Below are 23662 nucleotides of genomic sequence, written 5' to 3' on the forward strand. Positions count from 1 at the left end.
GCGAGGGGCCGGGTGAGGAACGCTGGACTGGGAGCAGGACCCTTCTCGCCTCGGACAAGACTCCTTGTTTGGGGACCCAGCCCGACTTCATTGTAGCTGGGTCCTCGAGAAAGCGAAAGGAGCCCTCCTTCCCCATTGGCCTCTCCAACGCTGCATCCCAAGAAGAAAGACAACTCGGGCTCCACTTGCTTGCTTTTTAATAACAGAGCAGAGAGAATACAAGGCCAGGAGCGGGGCCTGGAGGAAAACAGGACTTGGGGTGCTCCTGTGAGAGCGGTGGGTTGAGATGGGAGCCCAGGGGGGCTGTTCATGCCTAGTTCAGAGGATGGGAAAGGCAGTTGGAGAGACTAAGGAAGGGGAAACGCCTTCATGTCAGCAATGAGGGTGACTTTAGTGACGGAACTAGTCTTGGGTCCCTGGGGCACCACTAGCCTCTCGGCATCGGTGGTTTCTCCTTACTCTTCAGACGCTGCCAACTCCATCCCCCAGGGATTGTGAAGGGGGTTCCTTCTGGCTGTGACAGTGCTGAACGAGGCCAGAGAGTGCAGCTGCCTGGAGGCACAAGCCTCCTCCTGATCCAGGGGACTCCAGGGAGACCAAAGCAGCTGTCAAAATGAGAGAAATTGAAAAAGAAAATGGAAAAGTAGGTCTTCTTTCCAGATTTCCTAGTACCCAAGCTTAGGTACCTCGAAGTCTCTGGTTCTCACCTATGTTATTTTTGTTTCTCTCAAATCCAGCTCTCCAGCCTGGCTCTCAGCTTCTGCATCTCCATGCAAGACCAGAGACCTACATCACTCCCTCACTCCACCCAGTTCCACTCCAACAATACCTGGGCCCTGTCAGGAGTGAGAAAACGGTTCTCTTCCTGTGGATAGGTTGCTCTCTCCTCTTCCAGATCAGGGTATTCATTGGTGCTGGGGAATCCACAGCCCTCTTCGCCAAGCACCACTGGCTCAGATGCAGCCCCAGAGCTGCCCCACTGGGCCTTCTTCAGTCTGTGGAGACTTTAGGCTGAGGAGAGAAGTGCCTGGAGGCCAGGCTTCCTGTCTCTCCATTCTTCACCTTTCTGTTCTGAAATACTTCCTGCTGGGACTCCAGGGAGTTGTCATTTGACCTTTAACCCTCCACTCCCAATTTTCTGCTCCCCTCAGACTGAAGCATAATGTCTAGGAACCCAGAGGTGACCCCAACCTCCCCACTGTCCTCCAGTTCTATGGTTTGCTTTCCTGTTTTCAGTGATCTAGTTTCCACTCCTTCCAGCTCATGTGGCTTATCCTCCTTACTGCAGTTCCCTCCTTCTTTCCATATTACAGAAATCTGTTTCAATCACACCAAAGCCCACAGCTTCCTTCCAAGCAACCTCCCCTCAAAGCTCCCCTCAAACCTCCCCTCAAAGCTGTCAACCCCTTCCTTAGCTCAAACTGTTCTGCCCCCAAATCCTGCGTGACTCCCAGAACCCAGATGTCTCCCTTCCTTACTCGTTGATGATGCTCTGACGCCTTCTTAGGTCCTCCAGGTGGTAAGTGACAGCCCTCACCCGGGCGGGGACTCCCCCAAGGCCCTGCTGCTGCATTCCTTCCAAACATGGCCTCCTCTTCTTTCTTCTCCAAAGCATTTCAGGGGGTGGGAGCTGCTCAGGAGGATACAGACCAAGCTGGGAGCAACCAGTGGCTCTCTGTGCCAGAGAATGGGGAAAAAGAGCTAGAAAAAAGAACTGGCTCTCTCAAGGGAGCTTGGATTGAACTAGGTAGGGAGTCTGGGGTCTTGGGAAGACCCCTGTGATCTCGAAAACCTGATGACTGATTCATAGAAAGGAAGGCCTGGTCAGTGCACTGGTTGGGGAATAACAGAGGGAAGCGGTAATAAGGAGAGCTTGGGACAGGATAGCAGTGGGTGCAATTTTAACAGAGAAATGTTGAACGGCAGAGGGTCTGTCTTACCAGCATGGGTGGAATGTGCTGCTCCTCCAGCCAAGTGGGGCTGTGAAGAACAAAAAGGGGGCTCTAAGTGCAGAGGGGACATGTCCATCCATATTGCTTCTTTAATAATCTCTCCCAACCTCCTTTCTGTCATTAGGAGCTACAATGTCCACCAGCCAGTGGGAAATTAACCCCAGACTAGGGCCTATTGCTATATGGGTTTATGGTAGTTTAATCCAGTTAAGACCACATCCAGTTAGTTTCCATTTTCTCCTCTACTCACCTGGGCCTTTGATTAAGGTTCTTCCAGAAGACATCTCCATAACGCTGGGGCATGGGTCTGAGGCTCTGGGAAGGCAACCTTGGGGGTGGAGATCGGCTGACCACCCTGGAACACCTGAGGTGAGGACAAGGTAGGCTCGGGTCTGGCTCTTCCCTTACAGCAGTCTACTCATCCCAAGGATTCAGGGGCCATCTTTCCATGGGACTATAAAGCTGCCCGGGTTCCCTCGGGCTATGTCCTCTCTTAACCACTTTAGCTGAAGAAGGTGGTAAGGCCTCTGCTTTGAAAGGAAATTGAAGCTGGGTTGAGGGTGGAGATTGGCTATAGTTTGACCCTCAGATCTCACTGAGTTTAAGCTCTATATCGGGGATGTCCAATCTTTTGGCTTCCTGGGCCACATTGGAAGAAAAATTGTCTTGGGCCACACATAAAGTACACTAACACTGGCTGGGCGTGGTGGCTCATGCCTGTAATCCCAGCACTGTGGGAGGCTGATGTGGGTGGATCACCTGAGATCTGGAGTCCAAGACCAGCCTGGCCAACATGTTGAAACCCCGTCTCTACTAAAATTACAAAAAATTAGCCAGGCGTGGTGGTGGGCACCTGTAATCCCAGCTACTCGGGAGGGTGAGGCAGGAGAATCACTTGAACCCGGGAGGAGGAGGTTGCAGTGAGCCGAGATCATGCCATTGCACTCCAGCCTGGGTGACAAGAGAGAAACTCCATCTCAAAAAAAAAATTGAAAAAATCTCATAATATTTTATTTTATTTATTTATTTATTGAGACCATTTCACTCTTGTCACCCAGGCTGGAGTGCAATGGCGCGATCTCGGCTCACTGCAACCTCCACCTCCCGGGTTCAAGTGATTCTCCTGCCTCAGCCTCCCGAGTAGCTGGGATTACAGGCGCCCACTACCATGCCTGGCCAATTTTGTATTTTTAGTAGAGACGGGGTTTTGCCATGTTAGCCAGGCTGGTCTTGAACTCCTGACCTCAGGTGATCCACCCGCCTCGGCCTCCCAAAGTGCTGGGATTACAGGTGTGAGCCATTGTGCCCGGCCTAATCTCATAATGTTTTAAGAAAGTTTATGAATTTGTGTTGGACTGCTTCAAAGCCATCCTAGGCCGCAAGTTGGACAAGCTTGCTTTATACCTCATAGTTAGAGAAGGTAATATTTAGCAAGCAGAGTTGTTAAAGAGGAAGGCCTTGGCTACTCAGGTTATATGACAGATAGGATTCATTTAGGTCAATGCAAGGATCCAGGGGAGAGAACCTCTGTTTACCTCATTTGTCTCCCCATCTCAGAAGGACTAATATCCTTGTAAATAGGAGTGTGCAGAGCTGTTTGAGAACAGTGCTCGTCACTTCCAAACTCCACAGGCTGAATGATGATTGCCCTCCTGATCTCTAAGAAATGGAGTATGTTAGGGCTTAGGCCTGGGGCCCTTTATCTTCTCTGTCTTCATCTCTTCTTAGGTGATCTCACCCAGTACCATGCTGTCAATAAGCTGATGACTCCCAAATCTATATATCCAGCCCTGGTTCCTCTCTGGGCTCCACTCAACATCTCCTCCCCAACCTTCCTCCTCTCAATGAAAAGCACTCAAATGCCCAGTTGCTGGGACCAAAAACATGGTATGTCTCACTTTCCCTCACCTCCCACATCTAATCCATCAGCAGTTCCTGTCAGTTGTACATCTAAAATACTGTGTACCTGAATTTGACCACTCCTCATCATTCCCACTCCTACCACCATATATTTCAGGTCATCTTCCCCTTCCTGGACTGTTGCAATGGTCTCTTCCCCCCGTCTCTGCTTCCATTCCCATCCCCCAACAATATATTCTGCACAGAACTGTGTGAGATGATCATACGAAATAATATAAGGTTTGCGATGTACTTCCAAAGAATTTGAGAAATAGGGGGCTAGATGGGTATAGAGATGAAAAGATTATCCATACAATGATAATTATTGAAGCTGACTGAAAAGGGTACATGGGGTTCATGATACTATTTTCTCTACTGTGTTTGTTTGAAATTTTCCATAATAAAAAAAGTTGAAGGAAAAAAGGCTGGTCATGTCACTCTCTGCCTTAAAACTTTTCCACTGAATAAAATCCAAACCGTTTTTTTTCTTCTTCTTTTTTGAGACAGTCTCACTCTGTCACCCAGGCTGGAGTGCAGTGACCCAATTATAGCTCACTGCAGCCTCAAACTCCTGGGCTGAAGCAATCCTCCTGCCTCAGCCTCCTGAGTGCTGGGACTACAGGTGTGTGCCACCATGCCTGGCTAATTCTTTTAAAATGTTTATCAGAGATGAGGTCTCACTATGTTGCCCAGGTTGGTCTCCAATTCCTGAGCTCAAGCAATCCTCCCACCTTGGCCTCCCAAAGTGCTGTAATTACAGGTGTGAGCCACCGCACCCGGCCTATACTTGTTTATTTTTTCTTTCTTCTTCCTCTTCTCCCCTTCCCCTCCCCTCCACTCTTTTCCTTTTCTTTCTTCCATTCTCTTTCTTTCTCTCCTTCTTTCCCTCCCTCCCTCCCTCCCTCCCTTCTTTCTTTCTAGAGACAGGGACTTGCGTTACCCAGGCTGGAGTGCAGTGCTGTAATCATAGCTCACTGCAGACTCAAACTCTTGGGCTCAAGCAATCCTCCCACCTTGGCCTCCCAAAGTCCTGGGGTTACAAGCATGAGCCACCACACTTAGCATAGTGTTTTGTTTTTGTTTTTTGAGAGGGTGTTTCGCTCTTGTTGCCCAGGCTGGAGTGCAATGGCAGTCTCGGCTCACTGCACCCTCTGCCTCCCATGTTCAAGTGATTCTCCTGCCTCACCCTCCTGAGTAGCAGGGATTATAGGCACCCGCCACCACACTCGGCTAATTTTTGTATTTTTAGTAGAGACGAGGTTTCACCATGTTGGCCAGGCTGGTCTTGAACCCCTGACCTAAGGTAATCCACCAGCCTTGGCCTCCCAAAGTGCTCGGATTACAGGTGTGAGCCACCATGCCTGACCTTGTTTTTTTGTTTTTTGAGACGGAGTTTCACTCTTGTTGCCCGGGCTGGAGTGCAATGGCTCGGTCTCAGCTCACCACAACCTCTGCCTCCTGGGTTCAAGCAATTCTCCTGCCTCAGCCTCCCGAGTAGCTGGGATTACAGGCATGCGCCACCACACTTGGCCAATTTTGTATTTTTAGTAGAGATGGGGTTTCTCCATGTTGGTCAGGCTGGTCTCAAACTCCCAACCTCAGGTGATCTGCCCGCCTCAGCCTTCCAAAGTGCTGAGATTACGGCATGAGCCATTGGGCCCGGCCTTTTTTTTGAGACGGAGTCTCACTTTGTCACTCAGGCTGGAGTGCAGTGGTGTGATCTCGGCTGACTGCAAGGTCCGCCTCCTGGGTTCACGCCATTCTCCTGCCTCAGCCTCCCGAGTAGCTGGGACTACAGGCGCCCGCCACCACGCCCGGCTAATTTTTTTGTATTTTTAGTAGACACGAGTTTCACTTTGTTAGCCAGGATGGTCTTGATCTCCTGACCTCCTGATCCGCCCACCTCGGCCTCCCAAAGTGCTGGGATTACAGGCGTGAGCCACCGCACCTGGCCTTTTTTTTTTTTTTTTTTGAGATGGAGTCTTGTTCTGTCACCCAGGCTGGAGTGCAGTGGCACAATCTTGGCTCACTGCAACCCCTGCCTCCTGGGTTCAAGCAATTCTCATGCCTCAGCCTCCCAAGTAGCTGGGATTACAGGCGAGCACCACCATGCCTGGCTAATTTTTGTATTTCTAGTAGAGACAGGGTTTTGTCATGTTGGCCAGGCTGGTCTCGAACTCCTGATCTCAGGTGATCCGCCTGCCTCAGCCTCCCAAAGTGCTGGGATTACAGGAGTGAGCCACCACACCTGGCCCACTGTTTTATGTTTTAAATAGTACCCATCATTAGCTGAAATTGTATTTGTTTGCACATTCTGTGTTCCCCTCTCTAGAATGTAAGCTCTACAAGAGCAGGACCCCTATCCTGCTAGTTGCTGAATCCCCAGTGCCTAATACAGTCCCTGGAACATTGTAGTGTTCAAACTATTTGTTGAATAAATTAATGAATCATCAATCCCCTGAGACCAGGCATTGCATTTCCTGTTCTTTATTTCCTAATCCTCTTAGGGAAAGACCCAGGCATGCAATATCCCCTCCATCCCATCCCCATGCTCCCCATCCAGTGGGAGGACTCACTTGGCAAAGGGGATGAGGTTGACTCCATCATCCTGCACCTGCATGACTGGACTGGGCTGGGTAGTTAGTCTCCTTTTTGGTGCTGGGAGGATAATGGAAAAGAAGTCATTCATTCGGGCTGGGTGTGGTGGCTCACGCCTGTAATCCCAGCACTTTGGGAGGCCAAGGTGGGCGGATCATGAGGTCAGGAGTTCAAGACCAGCCTGGCCAATATAGTGAAACCCCATCTCTGCTAAAAATACAAACATTAGTCGGGTGTGGTGGCGCGCGCCTATAGTCCCAGCTACCCAGAAGGCTGAGGCAGAAGAATCGCTTGAACCTGGGAGGCGGAGGTTGCAGTGAGCCGAGATCGCGCCACTGCACTCCAGCCTGGGGGACAGAGCAAGACTCTGTCTCAAAAAAAAAAAAAAAAAAAAAAAAAAAAAAAAAGGCATTCATTCATATAATGTCTGTAGGGATGAGGCCAGTAGCAGATCTAGAGATTGGAAAAAGAATGTATGGATGCTGAAAAAAGAGAGAGCTTAAAAGGTATTTGTAGCGGCTGGGCGCGGTGGCTTATGCCTGTAATCCCAGCCCTTTGGGAGGCCGAGGCAGGCAGATCACCTGAGGTTGGGAGTTCGAGACCAGTCTGACCAACATGGAGAAACCCTGTCTCTACTAAAAAATACAAAAATTAGCCAGGCATGGTGGCACATGCCTGTACTCCCAGCTACTCGGGAGGCTGAGGCAGGAGAATTGCTTGAACCGGGGAGGCAGAGGTTGCGGTGAGTTGAGATCGCGCCATTGCACTCCAGTCTGTGCAACAAGAGTGAAACTCTGTCTCTAACAAAATAAAAAAAGAAATAAAAAAAAGTTAAGTGTGGACATAATGGTCAACTGGTGACAGGGAAGGAGGGGGCAGTTGGGAATGCCTGTGGATAGGAAGGTGAGCAGGGAGGTCAGTTGCATATAGGGACAGCCAAAGATGACCTGAAGGCCAGTTGGGGTGGGGAGAAAGGGCAGTTAAGGCTGGGCACAGTGGCTCACGCCTGTCATCCCAGCAATTTGGGAGGCGGAAGTGGGTGGATTGCTCGAGCCCAGGAGTTTGAGACCAGCCTGGGCAACATGGCGAAACCTCCTCTTTACCAAAATACAAAAAAGTTTAGCCAGGTGTGGTCGTGTGCGCTTGTACCCGGAAGGCTGAGGTGGGAGTGTCATCTGAGCCCGGGAGGTCAAGGCTGCAGTGAGGTAAGATCGCACCACTGCACTGCACTCCAGCCTAGGCGTCAGAGTGAGACCCTGTCTCTAAGAAGAAAAAAAAAAAAAGCCGGGCGCGGTGGCTCAAGACTGTAATCCCAGCACTTTGGGAGGCTGAGGTGGGCGGATCACTTGAGGTCAGGAGTTCGAGACTAGCCTGGCCAACACAGCGAAACCCAGTCTCTACTAAAAATACAAAAATTAGCCGGGTGTGGTGGCAGGCATCTGTAATCCCAGCTATTCGGGAGGCTGAGGCAGGAGAATTGCTTGAACCCAGGAGGCGGAGGTTGCCGTGAGCCGAGGTCAGCCTGGGCAACAGAGCAAGACTCCGTCTCAAAAAAAAAAAAAAAAAAAAAAAAAAAGAATACTAGATAAGTTAGGAGAGAGTGCACATAGGCTCCCGAAGGACAGAAGCAGCCAGCTGGAACTGTAGCACTGAACTAGTATTTATCCAAGGGAACTAGGGATGGGCTGAGAAAGCAGGTGAGGTCAAAAGCGGAGAGAAGTATACCGTGCGGAAGCGGCAGATGGGGCTAGTTGGAGTTGGGCTGAAAGGGCCTAAAGTGGGGTCTAAAGGGGATGTCCTGACTCGGAGGGGGGTCAGCAGAACGCGAGGGAGCAGCGGGAGCTGCGGGGCATTCGGGCCTCAGATAGTTGGGTCCAAGCGGGTGACCTAGATCCAAGGGCAGGATGGAGCTGAAGGAAGCCAGGAAGGATCCTCCACAGTTGACTTCGGGGTAGCCACGGCCTGGGCCTGCGAGGGTGGATGAGGACCCGAGGGTCCGGCTGGGGCCGAGGGGCTGCCTGGAGCCCCGCTGGAGGGAAGCGCCGGGCCGGAGGGCGCGGCCTGCGCCTGAAAGGGCGACGGGGACCCTCGACAGGTGGACCGGGCGTGGCCGGACCTTCCGGGCAGCCCCGCCCGAGGGCACGACTGGGGGCTGCTTCCCTCGAGAGGGGCCCTGAGGTGGTGGGCCCAGGCTGAAGGGCAGGCTGGGGCCTGAGGGGCGCCCCGGGGCTGAGAGGGCAGCTCCGGCCTTAGGCGGCACCCGGGCCTGAAGGGCTTGTTTGGGCCTCAGGCGGCGTCCAGGGCGGCCGAACTTGAGGGCCAGGCGGGGACAGAGCGCCCGAGTAGCCGCGCCACGGCCGGCCGCACTTGGCCCCAGCACCTGAAGCAGCTGCGCGGCGAATTCTAGAACTCGGCGGGGCGGGGAGGAGAGAGACGGCGATTCCAGCCGCGGGAGGAGCCGGCGGGCGGTGCTCGTCTGAGGGCGAGGCCTGAGCGGAGCCACCTTCTGGGCGGGCCTCGGCAGGAGGCTCCGCCCCCTGGACGCGCCTCCAACGGCGGCGACGGGAACTGGGCCGGGGCCTGGGTGCCCCCGCGGGTCAGCCTCCGACGTTTCCCTGTTCCTCAGGCGTCTGCAACCCTCCTGGGTTGCGGCGTCTGCTCGCCCTTCTGCGTCCGCAGCTCGTTCCCCACGTTCCCGCTCGCTGGGCCCCACAGGCCAGGAGCATTGCCCCTTTAACAAGAGTAGCCCGGGTCGCTCCCGGCTCCTTCCCGGGACGGCGCGTACCCGCCCCTCCGCGCGCGCTCGCGCGTCCCCCGCCCCTCGCTCCCGCCCCAGCTCGCGCTGCCCGGGCGGGCGCCGGCCGCTGGCGCCGCTACTGCTGCCGCCCCCGGGGCGCGAGTCCGCCGCCCGCCGCCCGGGCACCCGGCGAGGGGCGGGGGCAGCTCCGAACCGGCCCCGGATCCTTCCCGCTCCCGCCTCACGCTTCCCGGAAAGCTTGTCCCTCTCCGCCGAGCTGCTCTGGGAGCCCCGCCGCGCCGAGGTGAGGGCTGGGGAAGGGGGAGGGAAGGGATGCCCGCGGAGGAATGTGCCGGGTTGGGGGGCGGGGAGCCGGGGTCCGGCGGCGCGATCTAGGCTCAAGAGTCGGGATCATGTGCTGTTTGTTCCGCGGAGGCGCAGAGAGGTGCCAGGCCCGGGCGGCCGCCGGCTGGCTGGACAGGAGGACGGGTCCGCATGGCCGCCCTGAGAGGCCGGGCGGGGACCTGTGTGAGAACCGCCGGGTGGGCAAGGTGCAGGTGGCCCAAGACCCCCTTTCGGGCCGGTCGGCCCCACCCCAGCCGCCCAGTATCCTCCTTGTACCCCACGGCTCCTTCACAGCTGCACCGGCCGACCCCTGTCCCTACCTCTATTCCCTTACCCCGCTGGCCCCCAGCCGTGCCACCCCATTCCCTGTCCCATTAGCTGCAGCAACGGCGTCACCATCGCTTGTCCCCACCAGTGTCCTTCCCTCCCCTGGTCAGGGTCTAGGGGGTCAGGGCTGTTCTTCCTGAGCCAGCTTCTGTGATTCCAGCTACTCCCTTCCTGTCCTGGGACAGACCAGCCCCTCACCCTCCCATGCTCTGCCCAGGAAGACTGGTGAGGGGAGGCCCAGCGTGACAGGAGTTTGGGGCCCACTGGGGCCACAGGAGGGGGCTCCGCATCCCTTATCCTTCGTGGTCCTCCTCCCTGTTGTCCGTGGGCGTGGGCTGCTCAGCCTCTCCTCCCAGGGTGTGGGCACCCGATCACCCACATTCCTGGGCTCCAGCCTGGCACCTTCCCCAGGGCAGTGGACGCCATAGCACTAGCCCCAGGCTGGGGCTGGCACCAGCCAGCCGGCTTCCTTTTCTTTCTCCCTTTTAGGGAGGCCCCAGGGACCCTCTACCCTCAAATACAGGTATTTCTGGGCGCCCCAAGGGTGGAGCCCTGAGGGTTGGTTTGATGGCTACAGGATGACCCCACCCTCCCCTGCCCATTGTCCCGGATCCTGAGGAGGAAGTGCTGGGGGCTGGGCAAGGGGCTTAGAGCCCACACAGCTGGCCCTGTGGATCCCAGTCCTGGGCCCTACCTACAGTCCTTGGACTTTGCCCATCCGCACTACCGGCCTGGTGCATGGAGGTTGTGGGCCTCAGGTGGAAACTGGATTCTCCCTTGCCGACACTGTGGAGGAATTTGAGGACAGGTTTTGCATCTGCAGTTTCCTCTCTGGTCTCTCTTCTGGGCTCCCAGTTTGTGCTTTGGCGCCGGAGTTCCCCACCCTGCCTCTTTAACACCGTGGGTTTGCTGTGCTGTGTCTCTTCCTCCTTTCCTCTCCCATTCTTTCCTTCATAGCATGACCTCAGGCTTGCCTTTTGTCTTATTTCTCTAATTTTCTTGGTGTCTGTGACTCTCTGCTCCTCCTCTCTCTCTTCCCACCACCCTCACGTCTCTGCCCATGTGCCCCTCTCTCTGAATTGCCCTCTGTCCAGCCTCTTTCTCTCTCTGTCCTCTATCTGAACGTTCAGTACATTTGCGAGTGACAAGGAATAAAAATATCACCATCCCTGCCCTTGGATTCACATTGCATTCAGCCACTCCAGAGGGGCAGCTGTCCGTACTTTTCCTGCTATTCCCCCCGTAACCTTGGCCCTTCAACCTGGGAACCCCAGACGGGTCTCTGGAACCACAGGTGCCTCCTAACAACTCTTCCCCCGCAACCAGGGTATCTCCCAGAGCCCCAGCTGGTGTGGCCAGGCCCCAGGAGTAGGATGGGGCTCCCCCTACGAGGGCTGGTGGCAGCCAGAACTGATACAGCCCCCCTGGTCTGGGGCCAGGACGCCAGGTAACTGGGGGAGACCGCCCAGGTTCCTGCAAGCTGGAATATGGCTGGGGAGAGAGGCAGAAATACCTTTGGGAGTCTCTCAAGACAGTGACATTTGGGAGGAAAGCCGAGGGAATAAGAGCTGGGTCCTTGAGAGGCTGGGTGGCTCTGGGGGAGATGTGAAGAGACTGGTTCCGGGAAGAAGCTGGGAGGCAATGTCTGGGTCCCTGCAGTGGTTCTGATCCCACCACTCCTTTCTCTGTCCTCCAGCTGAGGAGGGCAGGAGTGTCTGGAGCCATGGCTGGTGCCTCGGTGAAAGTGGCAGTGAGGGTTCGGCCCTTTAACGCCCGTGAGACCAGCCAGGATGCCAAGTGTGTGGTCAGCATGCAGGGCAACACCACCTGTGAGTGAGTCCCCGGGGCCTGGCTGGGCACAGGCAGGGAAGGCCGGGCCCACCACACAGGCCAGTCCCGCTGGGCCAAACTAAGAGGAGGGTAATGCTGGGCACAGAGCAGGTGCTAGTCGTAAGGGCGGGGGCTGGGGCAGGCTGGCCTTTCCCGTGTTCCCAGTCCCTGGGAGGGGGAATGTTGGCCTGGAGCCCTCCATTGCCCAATCCAGGGAGGCAGCTCAGTGGGGGCGGGTCCTAGGAAGCCAAAATTAGCTTTGGTGGCTGGAGGGGGTGGGGAATATTAAAGGGGAGAGAAGAGTCAGGACAGTGGTGAGGAGTGGGATGCTTGGATTCCAGGGGCTGGTTGGGGTATGGGCAGGGACTGGGAATACCTGACCTTGACTTTCCTTCGTTTACCCTCTCCTGCCCCTCAGCCATCATCAATCCTAAACAGAGCAAGGATGCCCCCAAAAGCTTCACCTTTGACTACTCCTACTGGTCACACACTTCGGTGGGTTGTTGGGCTGGGGGAAGAGCAAGGCAGTGAGAGACAGAGGATTTAGGTCTTGGGGAGGGGACATGTTAAGAAATAGGACCCCCAGGGGATTAGTCAGGGTGAATTGGGAGGATGATCCTGGGTGGGGGTGGTAGGACCCTTAGGCTGTGATTGAGGCCTCGACAGGAAGGCGGAATCCCTTGGGGTAATTAGGACTAGCAGGGGCTGGATAGGATCCTTGGGGTGGTAAGGACAATGATGAGGGTGGGAGGGCACACAGGACATTTGGGGAATCGTCAGTGATGGAAGCAAGACTCTTGGGACAGAGACACGAAGGATAAAGACATCCAGGGTTACTCTGTTTTTCTCTGCCCCCACTTTCTCCTAGACGGAGGACCCCCAGTTTGCATCTCAGCAGCAAGTGTATCGGGACATTGGAGAAGAGATGCTGCTCCACGCCTTTGAAGGCTACAACGTGTGCATCTTTGCCTATGGGCAGACTGGGGCTGGCAAATCCTATACCATGATGGGGCGGCAGGAGCCAGGGCAGCAAGGCATCGTGCCCCAGGTATGCCTAGGACCTGGTGGGGCAGCCAGGGCAGGAGCATCTTTAGCTGCCCTCTGAGGAAGGAAGGACTAGGGTCTGAGGATTATGGAACAGAGACCTGGCTCTGAGGCCATTGGTGATGGGAGATAGAGGTTGACTGCAAGCTGGACAACCCTCTGGGGTGGAAGGGTCTTCGCCCCTATCAGAGGCAACGAGCCTCAGTGAGAAGAGCAGGGCTTTGGCATCAGTGAGCCTTGGGTTTGAGTGCCAGTTTTACGACTTACTACTGTTTTACTTGGTTTCATAATAATTTGTGAGTATAGTTCTCCTGCAGGCTTGTGTACCGCCAGCAGAGTGTTAACTGTAGAAACGCCAATTGGGATAACAGAGTTAACCATAATTGTCCCTGGCTGTCCAGCATAGCAACCTGGCACACGGGCTTGGGAGTCAGGACTCCTGGGGTTTACACCCTGGCTGGCTGAATGCTAGCCTGTGATCTTGGGCAAGTGGGAACCTCTCTGAGGTGGTTTTCCCATCTGTGAAATGGGAATAACCCCTCCCTCAAGGCTGTGGCAAGGGTTAAATGGGGTCACTTGGGACTGGGCCTGGCCTGTGGCTGGACACTTTAGGTGTGCCCTGAACAGGAGCTTCTCTGTATTTCCGTGTCCCCCTCCAGCTCTGTGAGGACCTCTTCTCTCGCGTTAGTGAGAACCAGAGTGCTCAGCTATCCTACTCTGTGGAGGTAAGCCCGGGTCTTGGTGGCGGGGCTGAGGGGTCCAGACTGCTGAGGGCTGTTGCTGGAATCAGACAGCCTGGGATCTAATCCTGGCTCTGCTGGTTACTGATTGTGACTTTGGGGCAGTGATTCTGTCCTTCATCTTCGTATGTTCATCTGGGAGATGCTGTTGATTGGATGCACCTCCTGGCTTGTTGGGCAGGTCGCTGAGCTAGCATCTGCAGAATGCTTCGCACTGTGTATTAGCTGCAGTCACCTGGATCATGTCCAGTGGAGTCAGATTAAGTTGCGTTGTCATTGTTTTTGCTAGTTTTGTTACTTCTCATTTGCTTCTCCCACTCAGGTGAGCTATATGGAGATCTACTGTGAGCGGGTACGAGACCTCTTGAACCCCAAGAGTCGGGGTTCTCTGCGGGTCCGGGAGCACCCCATCCTGGGCCCCTACGTGCAGGACCTGTCCAAATTGGCTGTGACCTCCTACGCAGACATTGCTGACCTCATGGACTGTGGAAATAAAGCACGGTGAGGCAGACTGATGGAGCAGAGGGCAAGGGGGCCAGGGTTAGGAAGGTGAGAGGCAGGATCCAGTGACTGCTTCCTTTGCCCCCAAGGACTGTGGCTGCCACCAACATGAATGAGACCAGCAGCCGTTCCCATGCTGTCTTTACCATCGTCTTCACACAGCGCTGCCATGACCAGCTCACGGGGCTGGACTCAGAGAAGGTGAGATCGCCCCCCGTCCCACGCCAGATGCAACCTCCCCTGGCAACAGGGACAGTGACATGGTAGAAGGGTCTTGGGCCCTCCCTGCCCATGCTGGGTTGAGTGCCTCCTCAGGACTACCATGACCGCGCCCCACCCCTACCCTGTTTTTCCGTCAGATCAGTCTGTCCCCCTCTACTGTTTGCTTGTCTTTTTTTTTTTTTTTTTAAGACAGAGTCTTGCTCTGTTACCCAGGCTGGAGTACAGTGGTGCAGTGGTGCGATGTCAGCTCACTGTAACCTCCACCTCCCGGGTTCAAGTGATTCTCCTGCCTCAGCCTCCCGAGTACCTGGGATTACAGGCATGCGCCACCAGGCCCGGCTAATTTTTTTGTATTTTTAGTAGAGACGAGGTTTCGCCGTGTTGGCCAGGCTGGTCTTGAACTCCTGACCTCAGGTGATCCACCTGCCTCAGCCTCCCAAAGTGCTGGGATTACAGATGTGAGCCACCACACCCGGCTGTTCTTACGAGACCCAGGACAGGGCTTGGATCCCCTGTGTGTCCCTTGTCCATGCCTGCGGTGGGCCTGTAGCTATTTGTAATTGAGTGAGTAACCACCGTCTCACTGTTGTCACGTATTCTGTTTCCCCCGGCCTCCTCCCTCGCCTCCTCCTGGCTCTCTCTAGCCCTTGCCAGCTGCCCACATTCCTGCTGGGTGCTTCTCTGAGTTGCCTGCCCCGTCCCCCACCCGCACCTTATCTCCTGCCTGTTTCCTCTGACCCCAGGTCAGTAAGATCAGTTTGGTGGACCTTGCCGGGAGTGAGCGAGCCGACTCTTCAGGGGCCCGGGGCATGCGCCTGAAGGTGAGGGGCCTTCAGAGGGTGGTTTGTTGTGGGGCAGTGTTGTGGGCTGTATGTGGAGGTCTCCAGTCGGAACCTGAGACTCTCACTGAGGAGGTAGGAAGGGGAAGTGGATCAGATTGGGAGAAGAGGGTCTCATCCCCACATTCCTCATCCTTTTCCAGGAGGGAGCCAACATCAATAAGTCCCTGACTACACTAGGGAAGGTGATCTCGGCCCTTGCAGATATGGTGAGACCTGGGTGTTGGAAAGAAGGGGCCTGGGAAAGGGGAGTGACCCACCCTAACCTCCTTCCTCCTTTTATCCCCCAGCAATCAAAGAAGCGGAAGTCGGATTTTATCCCCTACAGGGACTCTGTGCTCACCTGGCTGCTCAAGGAAAATTTGGGTGAGGGCCTCTTCCTCTTTCTCTGCCGACCCTGACACATCCCACAAACTTTTGATACGTCTGACAAATCCCCTTGCTATGCCGAGAATCCCAAATCCTGTTGTCTTACTTCTCCCCCTGACCCTTCAAAGGGAACATCCTTTGAAGATTTCCTGATGCTGAGAACAAGGCCATACCCTCCCATCAAGCCAAGGGCCTCACTGACCTGGCTACTCATGACCCCTCCCTGATCCCTGATCTCACACCCACTGCTGCACTGCTGACTTCATCCCCCTTCCATGGTTCTGTGACTGTCCTGCAGATATATCTCCCTGACCTCATTCCCTCCCATAACCAGATGTCATGGTTAGTTCCACCCCACTAGATTCCCCTACCTCAGACCATGACCCTGTAAGACCCCTGCCTGGGCAGTGGGCCCCAGCCCTATGACCCAGTCTGACTTTTCTTAGCCCCTCCCTCAGCTAAAGCTTTTCCATGCACTCCATTCACAGGTGGGAACTCACGCACAGCCATGATTGCAGCCCTGAGCCCTGCTGACATCAATTACGAGGAGACTCTCAGCACCCTCAGGTGAGGCTTTTGGCTCTAGCAGGGATGGGGCAGCATAGGAAGAGTGCCAGGAGTTCAGAGGCGAGTTGCTCAGGACCCTGCTCGTGAGACGGGGGAGATGCTGGAGCCCTGCCACAATACCTTGAGACCTGGGAGAGGGGGAAGGAGAAACAGCAGACCAAGGGTCCCCTGCCCCCAGGCCTAACCGACCCTGCTCCTCTGTCACCCAGGTATGCTGACCGCACCAAGCAAATCCGCTGCAATGCCATCATCAACGAGGACCCTAATGCCCGGCTGATTAGAGAGCTGCAGGAGGAAGTAGCCCGGCTGCGGGAACTGCTGATGGCTCAGGGACTGTCAGCCTCTGCTCTGGAAGGTCGAGGTTCCAGGAAGGGGCAGCTCAGGGATGCCCCTTGGCCCACCCCATCCCTCCTCACTTGCCTTTGCCCAGTCCTGGAGCCAGGGAGGGACCACACACTATGAAACCTTTCATGTGCTCAGTGACGTGGACACAGATGTGGAGAGGGAACGTATGTCTTCAGATGTTACAGAGCTGGGAGGGACTAATTCTCTAGGGGAGGATCAGGATCCAGAGGGACCTGTCAGGCTCCTGGAAGTAATAAAATGACCGTTACTGGAAAAAATGGCAATATATGCTTACAGGTCAAACAGTAAATTGTTAAGAGGCTAGGCTACCGGGTGACTTTCTTGACAGAAGTTCTTGCAAAACGTCAGAGTTGAAGTGGACCATAGCCTAACAGATCTCAGTGAAGTGCTTTCTAGTATGTCATGCTCAGCCTCACTGATGGAAATAGTGTCCAAATCAGAGGATGTGTAATCCATGTTGACGGTCAGGAATGGACCCTGCATTCAGTCTTGAGATCATCCCATTGAGGATAGTTAGGGTGCTGAAGGGCACAGTGTGGGGAGTATGAGTGTTCTTGGAAAGAGAAGGATAAGGTAGCTAGGATGTTTGCCTTCCAACATTTGAGGGATTTTCTTGCAGAAGAGAAAGCAGTAAGGACTTTTTATCCCAGAGGGCAGAACTAGAAACACCAGCACACATGACGTGGGGCCAGTTTCAGCTCAGCACAGCTAAGAATTCTTTTTTTTTTTTTTTTGAGACGGAGTCTTGCTCTGTCGCTAGGCTGGAGTGCAGTGGCTCCATCTTGGCTCACTGCAACCTCCACCTCCTGGGTTCAAGAGATTCTCCTGCCTCAGCCTCCCGAATAGGTGGGATTACAGGCGCCCACCACCACAGCTGGCTAATTTTTGTATTTTTAGTAGAGACGGGGGTTTTAGCCTGGCACAGTGGCTCATGCCTGTAATCCCAGCATTTGGGGAGGCCAAGATGCAGAGGGAGACTGCATCTCAGAAAAAAAAGTTCGACACAGAGGTTTCTAGACTGGCCAGGCTGGTCTTGAACTCCTGACCTAAGGTGATGCGCCCACCTTGGCCTCCCAAAGTGCTGGGATTACAGGTGTGAGCCACTGTGTCCGGCCCAGCTAAGAATTTTCTCTTTTTGAGACAGTCATGCTCTGTCGCCCAGGCTGGAGTGCAATGGCGTGGTCTCGGCTCACTGCAACCTCCACCTCCTGGGTTCAAGCGATTCTCCTGCCTCAGCCTCCCAAGTAGCTAGGATTACAGGTGCCTGCCACCACACCAGGCTAATTTTTGTATTTTAGTAGAGATGGCGTTTCACCATGTTGGCCAGGCTGGTCTTGAACTCCTGACCTCAGGTGATCCACCCGCCTCGGCCTCCCAAAGTGCTGGGATTACAGGTGTGAGCCACCACACCTAGCCCCACCTAAGAATTTTCTGATGGTGCAAATCATCTAATAGTGGAAAGGACTGGCCGCCTCCTTCAGTAATGAGCTCTCCACCCCTGGAGTTCAAGTAGAGAGACTGGGTGCCCATTTACCGTGGCTGCAGTAGGAGGGTTCCTTGCCTGGTAGGAGGCTGACCAGCAGTCTTCTGTAGTCCTTACAGACTGGTCCTCTGTGAAGCTCTTGGTCTCCTGGATGTCTCTCATCAGCTCCTTCTTTCCTTAGCCTCATTCTTTTTCCTCTGTCTCCCTCCCAGGCCTGAAGACGGAAGAAGGGAGTGTCAGAGGCGCCCTACCAGCTGTGTCATCTCCCCCGGCTCCAGTGTCACCCTCATCACCCACCACACATAATGGGGAGCTGGAGCCGTCATTCTCCCCCAACACGGAGCCCCAGATTGGGCCTGAGGAAGCCATGGAGAGGCTGCAGGTGGGAAGCTGGAGCTGGCAAGGGCTGGGGGTCTGGGCATTCCTGGGAGTTTACTTCTCCAAAGTCAAGCTTGAGAAAGAAGGAATTCTAGGAGTAGCATGGCCCCAGGGTAGGTTGTCCCTACCCTGGGTCTGCTTGTCCCAGACCATCCTGAAACCTACCCACCTTACGCCCCCAGGAGACAGAGAAGATTATAGCTGAGCTGAACGAGACGTGGGAGGAGAAGCTACGCAAGACAGAAGCCCTGAGGATGGAGAGGTGTGAGGGCCGACAGTTGGGGTCCTGGGTGGAGTTGGAGGCCGCGGGGGAGGTCAGGCCTCACAGGGAAGGAGGTCACGGGCAGTGAAGGTAAGACTGACATTTGCCTCTCCTCTGCCCACAGAGAAGCATTGCTGGCTGAGATGGGGGTGGCCGTCCGGGAGGATGGGGGAACTGTGGGCGTCTTCTCTCCAAAGAAGGTGAGTGAGGAATCGGGCGAGGAGGCCTAGAGAGCTCTCTGGATGCCTAGAAAAGAGGCAGCAGGTGCAGGGTAGTGAGTGCTGTCCCTGATCGCTCCCTTTGAGGTCCCCGGCTTGTCCCTCCATCATTTCTGTCCCCTCCCCTGCCACCTCCTCTCCGTGTTGTTTAGTCATCCCTGCCTTCTCCCTCCAGCCATTCAACAGTCAGCCTCAGGAGAGGGAGAGGACCTGGGAAATCGGAGGTTGGTTGCGATAGAGACTGAGGCACTGTGCATGCTTTTGTATCATTTGAGTTTTGTATTCTGTGCATGCTCAAAAAGATAACTAAAGAAATCTATTTTTCAAAAGGATAACTTGGGAAGACAAGACTAAAGGGAATAGAGGAGGCGTGAGCACTACATTGTAAGACAGTGGTTGCCAGTGCAGCGAGGGGTTGGTTATAGATGGAGGCACCCGTGTAGCTTGGAGCTGTGCTGCAACTGGTTTCCTGGAGAAGGTGGTTTGGAAAGTGGAACCTGAAAGATGGACAGGACTTGGGAAGTATGGAGGAGTAGGGCCAACATGAGGTTGAACAGCCTGGGGTACATGTTGGGGTGAGTGGGACACGCCAGTGCCTGACACGTGCCTGCCACCAGGTTTTAGGTACCTAATAAATCTTTGCTGAAAGGAAGGAAGGAGCAGGGCAGGAGAGGTCAGGCTCAGGTGGAGGCAGGAATGATACTCCAAATATTAATAACCATCCGGCATAGGGACTGACCAGTCAGAAAGGACTCTGGATATAGACAGCCAGCACCGCTGTACCGGTGCATACCAATGAAGGGATGGTGCAGAGGCCAGTTGGAGCAGAGCGTGAACTTCCAGTTCCACCAGGGAACCAGCCCAGCCTGTCTGGACCATGGTGTGAAGCAGCAGAGGATCAGGCCCTAAGTCAGATACACTGTGCTCTGAGCCATACAGTGTCACTGGGGGCTGCCTGGAAGAGGTGATGGGTTACCAGAAGAAGGCTCCTCTCTGTTTTGTAAAGTCAGGTCCATCTAGGGGACTAAGCAAGCAGGGATCACTGAACCCCTGTTCTGAAAAGAGGAGAGGGGTTTTGCCTTGCCTGGCCCAAGCCACAGTGAGGGAGTGAAAGAGCTGTGGGCAGTAGGCCAGGCTGCTTGTCTGGGGTCTTGTCTGGGGCTGGGTACCCTGGGGCTTTGGGGTCCTTCTGAGGAAGCCAGACTCTTCTGGGACCCAGCCACACCTAGGTGGAAAGAGGGGCTACGGATGCTCTCAGCATGGCTTCCAGCCACCTTTGTATACCTGGGCTGGGCCGCTTCCACCACAGTTGCAAGGATGGAGAAAAAGCAGAAAGGAGTGGGGAGACTGGTGGGGTGGAGGTTTCTTCCTTGGAGAGCTTGCAGAGATGCCACCTGCCAAAGCCTGGAGACCAAAGGAGGGGGTTCTTGTTTTAATTGTTCTTATAAAGGTAATACACACCAGAGAGAACATTCTAATAGTTCTAAAAGGTGTGTACAGTGAAAAGTCTCCAATTTACAGCATTTTGTTATAGAAAAAAAAAAAAGTAACTCTCCATCCTTCCCACCCTTAAGTTTCCCCTCAGAGGCAGCCTTCATTATGAGTTTTTTTTTTTTTTTTTTTTTTTTTGAGACAGGGTCTTGTACTGTCACCCGGGCTGGAGTGCAACAGTGCAATCTTGGCTGACTGCAACCTCAGCCTCCCGGGTTCATACGATTCTTCTGCCTCAGCCTCCCAAGTAGCTGGGATTACAGGCACACAGCATCACACCCGGCTAATATTTTTTATTTTTAGTAGAGATGGGGTTTCACTATGTTGGCCGGAGTGGTCTTGAACTTCTGACCTCGTGATCCACCCACTTCGGAGTCTCAAAGTGCTGGGATTACAGGTGTGAGCCACCGTGCCCAGCCCATTATGGGTTCTTACTATATTCTCCTTGGGTCGGGCCTGGAGGCTCACACCTGTAATCCTAGCACTTTGGGAGGCCAAGGCGGGTGGATCATGAGGTCAGGAGATTGAGACCACCCTGGCTAACACGGTGAAACCCCGTCTCTACTACAAATACAAAAAATTATCCATGTGTGGTGGTGGGTGCCTGTAGTCCCAGCTACTAGGGAGGCTGAGGCAGTAGAATGGCGTGAACCCGGGAGGCAGAGGTTGCGGTGAGCTGAGATCGCACCACTGCACTCCAGCCTGGGTGACAGACAAGACTCTGTCTCAAAAAAAAAAAGAAAAAATGTTCTCCTAGAGATGCTGTCTAGGAGATAACACATGTATAGGCATATGTTATATAGAACTATACACATTTACTCACATTCATGGCCTCTCTAATAGTTGTAGTTGCATACCTTATTTTATTTATTTATTTTGAGACAGAGTCACACTCTGTCGCCTAGGCTGGAGTGCAGTGGCACAATCTCAGCTCAGTGCAAACTCTGCCTCCCAGGTTCAAGTGATTCTCATGCCTCAGCCTCCCAAGTAGCTGGGATTACAGGCACCCACCACCACACCGGGCTAATTTTTGTATTTTAGTAGAGACAGGGTTTTGCCATGTTGGCCAGGCTGGTCTCAAACTCCTGGCCTCAAATGATGCACTGGCCTCGGTCTCCCGAAGTGCTGGTATTACAGGTGTGAGCTACTGTGCTTGGCCTGCATACCTTATTTTAAAGCTTCCTTTATTTTTTTTCATGGTGTCAGGGTATTCTATTGTGTAGATGTAGGATAATGTATTTAATCAGCTTCCCACTGATGGACATTCAGATTGTTTCCCATTCCTTGATACTACAAAAAAGGCTACAATGCATAGTCTTACAAATGGGTGTTATCTGTAGAGCAGATTCCTAGAAATGGAGATTTTGGGTCAAATGGTAGCCATGTAAAATTTTAATCTAGGCCGGGTGTGGTGGCTCACGCCTGTAATCCCAGCACTTTGGGAGGCCGAGGCGGGCGGATCATGAAGTCAGGAGATTGAGACCATCCTGGCTAACAAGGTGAAACCCCATCTCTACTAAAAATACAAAAAATTAGCCGGGCATGGTGGTGGGCGCCTGTAGTCCCAGCTACTTGGGAGGCTGAGGCAGGAGAATGGCATGAACCCGGGAGGCGGAGCTTGCAGTGAGCCGAGATCATGCCACTGCACTCCAGCCCAGGTGACAGAGCGAGACTCCGTCTCAAAAAAAAAAAATTTGTTTTTAATCTATATTGCCAAAGTGCCCTCTGAAGATTATAACCATACCAATTTATTTTATTTTTTATTGTATTTTATTTATTTATTTTTTTGAGATGGAGTCTCGCTGTGTTGCCCAGGTTGGAGTGCAGTGGTGCAATCTCTGCCCACTGCAAGCTCCGCCTCCCGGGTTCTCGCCATTCTCCTGCCTCAGCCTCCCAAGTAGCTGGGACTACAGGTGCCCGCCACCACGCCTGGCTAATTTTTTGAACCATACCAATTTATACTCCCGAGGGTAACATACAAGAGAGCCCATTTCCCCTCGCCCTTTCCCACATTCTGGCTTAGTAAGACTTTTCTCTTTGCCGGTGTGATTGGTGAGAAGGTGTCTTAAGGTAGTTCACTTTTACATTTTTCTCAAGGTGGTGAGGATGAACTCTTCTCATGTTTAAAAGCCATGTGGTCTGAAGCCAGAAGAGAGAACTGTTAGACTCATGGGGGAAATGGGTTTGGTGTGAGTAGCTCCAACAGGGAATAGTTGGGTCTTAGAGGAAAAAACTACAGTTTATCTTGGAGGGAGCCTCCTCTTGCTAAGACCCCCACCACCAGGGCTAAGGATTGCTTAAATCAGTGGTATTCAAACCCGGTTCTGAGCTGCCTTCTCAGGGGCTGAGGATAGGGACAGGACCAGACCCTGGGGCTCTCACCCCCAGCCTGGGCCTGAGCAGCTTCTTGCTTATCTGCTTGATGTCCTAGGCTTCCAGAGAAGGTTTCATTTTGAACAAAGAGTTATAGGGCTGAAGAAAAAGTTGAAAAGCACCGCCTCAAATCGTGTTCCCTCTCCCCAGGGATAGATTGCTTTCTGCTTCCGGAGCCCGTCAGCGTTTGCCAGTCCCAGAGCAGGCCTGACACTGCAGTGTAGGGAGGGGCATGGGAGTCCCTCAGGAGAAGTGTCGCAGGAGTGATCGTTGGAGCACTTGGGTGAAAGGCGGATGCACAAGATACACAGACACCTGTGGGGGACACAGCTTTGGGCTCTGAGTGTTAAGTGGCTCCCAGAGAAATAGAGGTTCGACTCCGTGCTGTTTCCCTTCTGTACCCTGTGCTTTCTGCCTCCATGCTTCTGTCCAGGCTGCTTTCACCCGGAGCGCTCTTGTGCATGTCCACGCCCTCCTTGTCCTCAAAGGCTGGCTCCCATGTTACCCTTCCATTAAGTCCTCCTGATCCCCTTGAAGTCCCATAGTTCTTCACTTTGTTCCTGTTTGCATGTGAGTCCCTCCCAGAACACAGTGGCACTCAAGCCCCGGGAACAAATGAATGAATAAATGAACTGAAGCAAGGGCATGAGACAATCAGAAACTCCTCCATGAGGCATCCGTTTCCCACTTGTAATGGTGTTTCCACGCCAAGCCTCACCTCCCCTAGCTGACTCTCATTTCCTGACTGACTGGACAGCAGTGCCTGGGCTTGACTCATCTCTGTACCCCGCCTAGCACTTCACCAGGGTGAGGTAGAAAGGCCACAGTCAGTCCTTCTGCAGCAGAGGCAGGGGTCTTGTGTTCTGATGGAAGGCTTAGGAAAACTTCTCGGAGGAAGTTGCATTTCAGACAGACTGGGAGGAATGTGAAGGAAGTGAATGATTTTGGCAGGTGGGGGCAGGGCGGGAGGGGGTCTGTTGTTGGGGACATTGGCAGTCAGGGATGCAGGAGGCCTGCTTTGGAGGGAGTGCTCAGGGGTCTGCTGAGTGGAAGTACCCAGTCCGGGAGAGAGGCCTGGGAGTGGGGCTTGGACAGATGGACTGGAGCCGGGACATGGAGGA

At 54.0% G+C, this 23662-nt stretch overlaps 2 protein-coding genes across 9 annotated transcripts in view; one reads left to right on the top strand and one right to left on the bottom strand.

Moving 5' to 3' along the window:
- Positions 1-180: 180 nt before the first annotated feature.
- On the bottom strand, positions 181-8969 carry INCA1 (inhibitor of CDK, cyclin A1 interacting protein 1). Of its 7 annotated transcripts, none has more exons than XM_055367247.1 (8): positions 8830-8943; positions 7125-7249; positions 6428-6509; positions 2203-2316; positions 1941-1980; positions 1479-1630; positions 830-995; positions 181-605 (listed from the first exon to the last, which is right to left on the bottom strand). In XM_055367247.1, exons 3-8 carry the CDS (start codon positions 6469-6471, stop codon positions 456-458), a joined length of 666 nt encoding a protein of 221 aa, XP_055223222.1. In that variant the 5' UTR covers positions 6472-6509; positions 7125-7249; positions 8830-8943; the 3' UTR covers positions 181-455. The 7 variants fall into 7 exon arrangements, with proteins under 7 accessions (XP_055223222.1, XP_055223219.1, XP_004058412.1 ...); XM_055367244.1 differs by having other exon boundaries at positions 1479-1675; XM_004058364.5 differs by lacking the exon at positions 8830-8943 and adding an exon at positions 8175-8292 and having other exon boundaries at positions 1479-1675.
- A 382-nt stretch (positions 8970-9351) lies between these two features.
- KIF1C (kinesin family member 1C) overlaps positions 9352-23662 on the top strand; it is a 30118-nt gene continuing 15807 nt past the window's right edge. The window contains exons 1-17 of one of the 2 annotated variants that reach the window (XM_055367218.2): positions 9360-9490; positions 10348-10381; positions 11185-11305; positions 11555-11687; positions 12107-12183; positions 12557-12736; positions 13392-13457; positions 13795-13973; positions 14063-14174; positions 14939-15016; positions 15178-15243; positions 15325-15400; positions 15892-15970; positions 16180-16325; positions 18032-18201; positions 18380-18459; positions 18584-18659. In XM_055367218.2, coding sequence (XP_055223193.1) covers positions 11582-11687; positions 12107-12183; positions 12557-12736; positions 13392-13457; positions 13795-13973; positions 14063-14174; positions 14939-15016; positions 15178-15243; positions 15325-15400; positions 15892-15970; positions 16180-16325; positions 18032-18201; positions 18380-18459; positions 18584-18659 — 1491 coding nt within the window. In that variant the 5' untranslated portion in view covers positions 9360-9490; positions 10348-10381; positions 11185-11305; positions 11555-11581. Of the gene's footprint in view, positions 9491-10347; positions 10382-11184; positions 11306-11554; positions 11688-12106; positions 12184-12556; positions 12737-13391; positions 13458-13794; positions 13974-14062; positions 14175-14938; positions 15017-15177; positions 15244-15324; positions 15401-15891; positions 15971-16179; positions 16326-18031; positions 18202-18379; positions 18460-18583; positions 18660-23662 lie in introns of both variants that reach the window. The other variant, XM_004058365.5, reaches the window with a different exon arrangement.

The sequence above is a fragment of the Gorilla gorilla genome, chromosome 19, assembly GCF_029281585.2.
Source record: "Gorilla gorilla gorilla isolate KB3781 chromosome 19, NHGRI_mGorGor1-v2.1_pri, whole genome shotgun sequence".
Classification (NCBI taxonomy): Eukaryota; Metazoa; Chordata; class Mammalia; order Primates; family Hominidae; genus Gorilla; species Gorilla gorilla.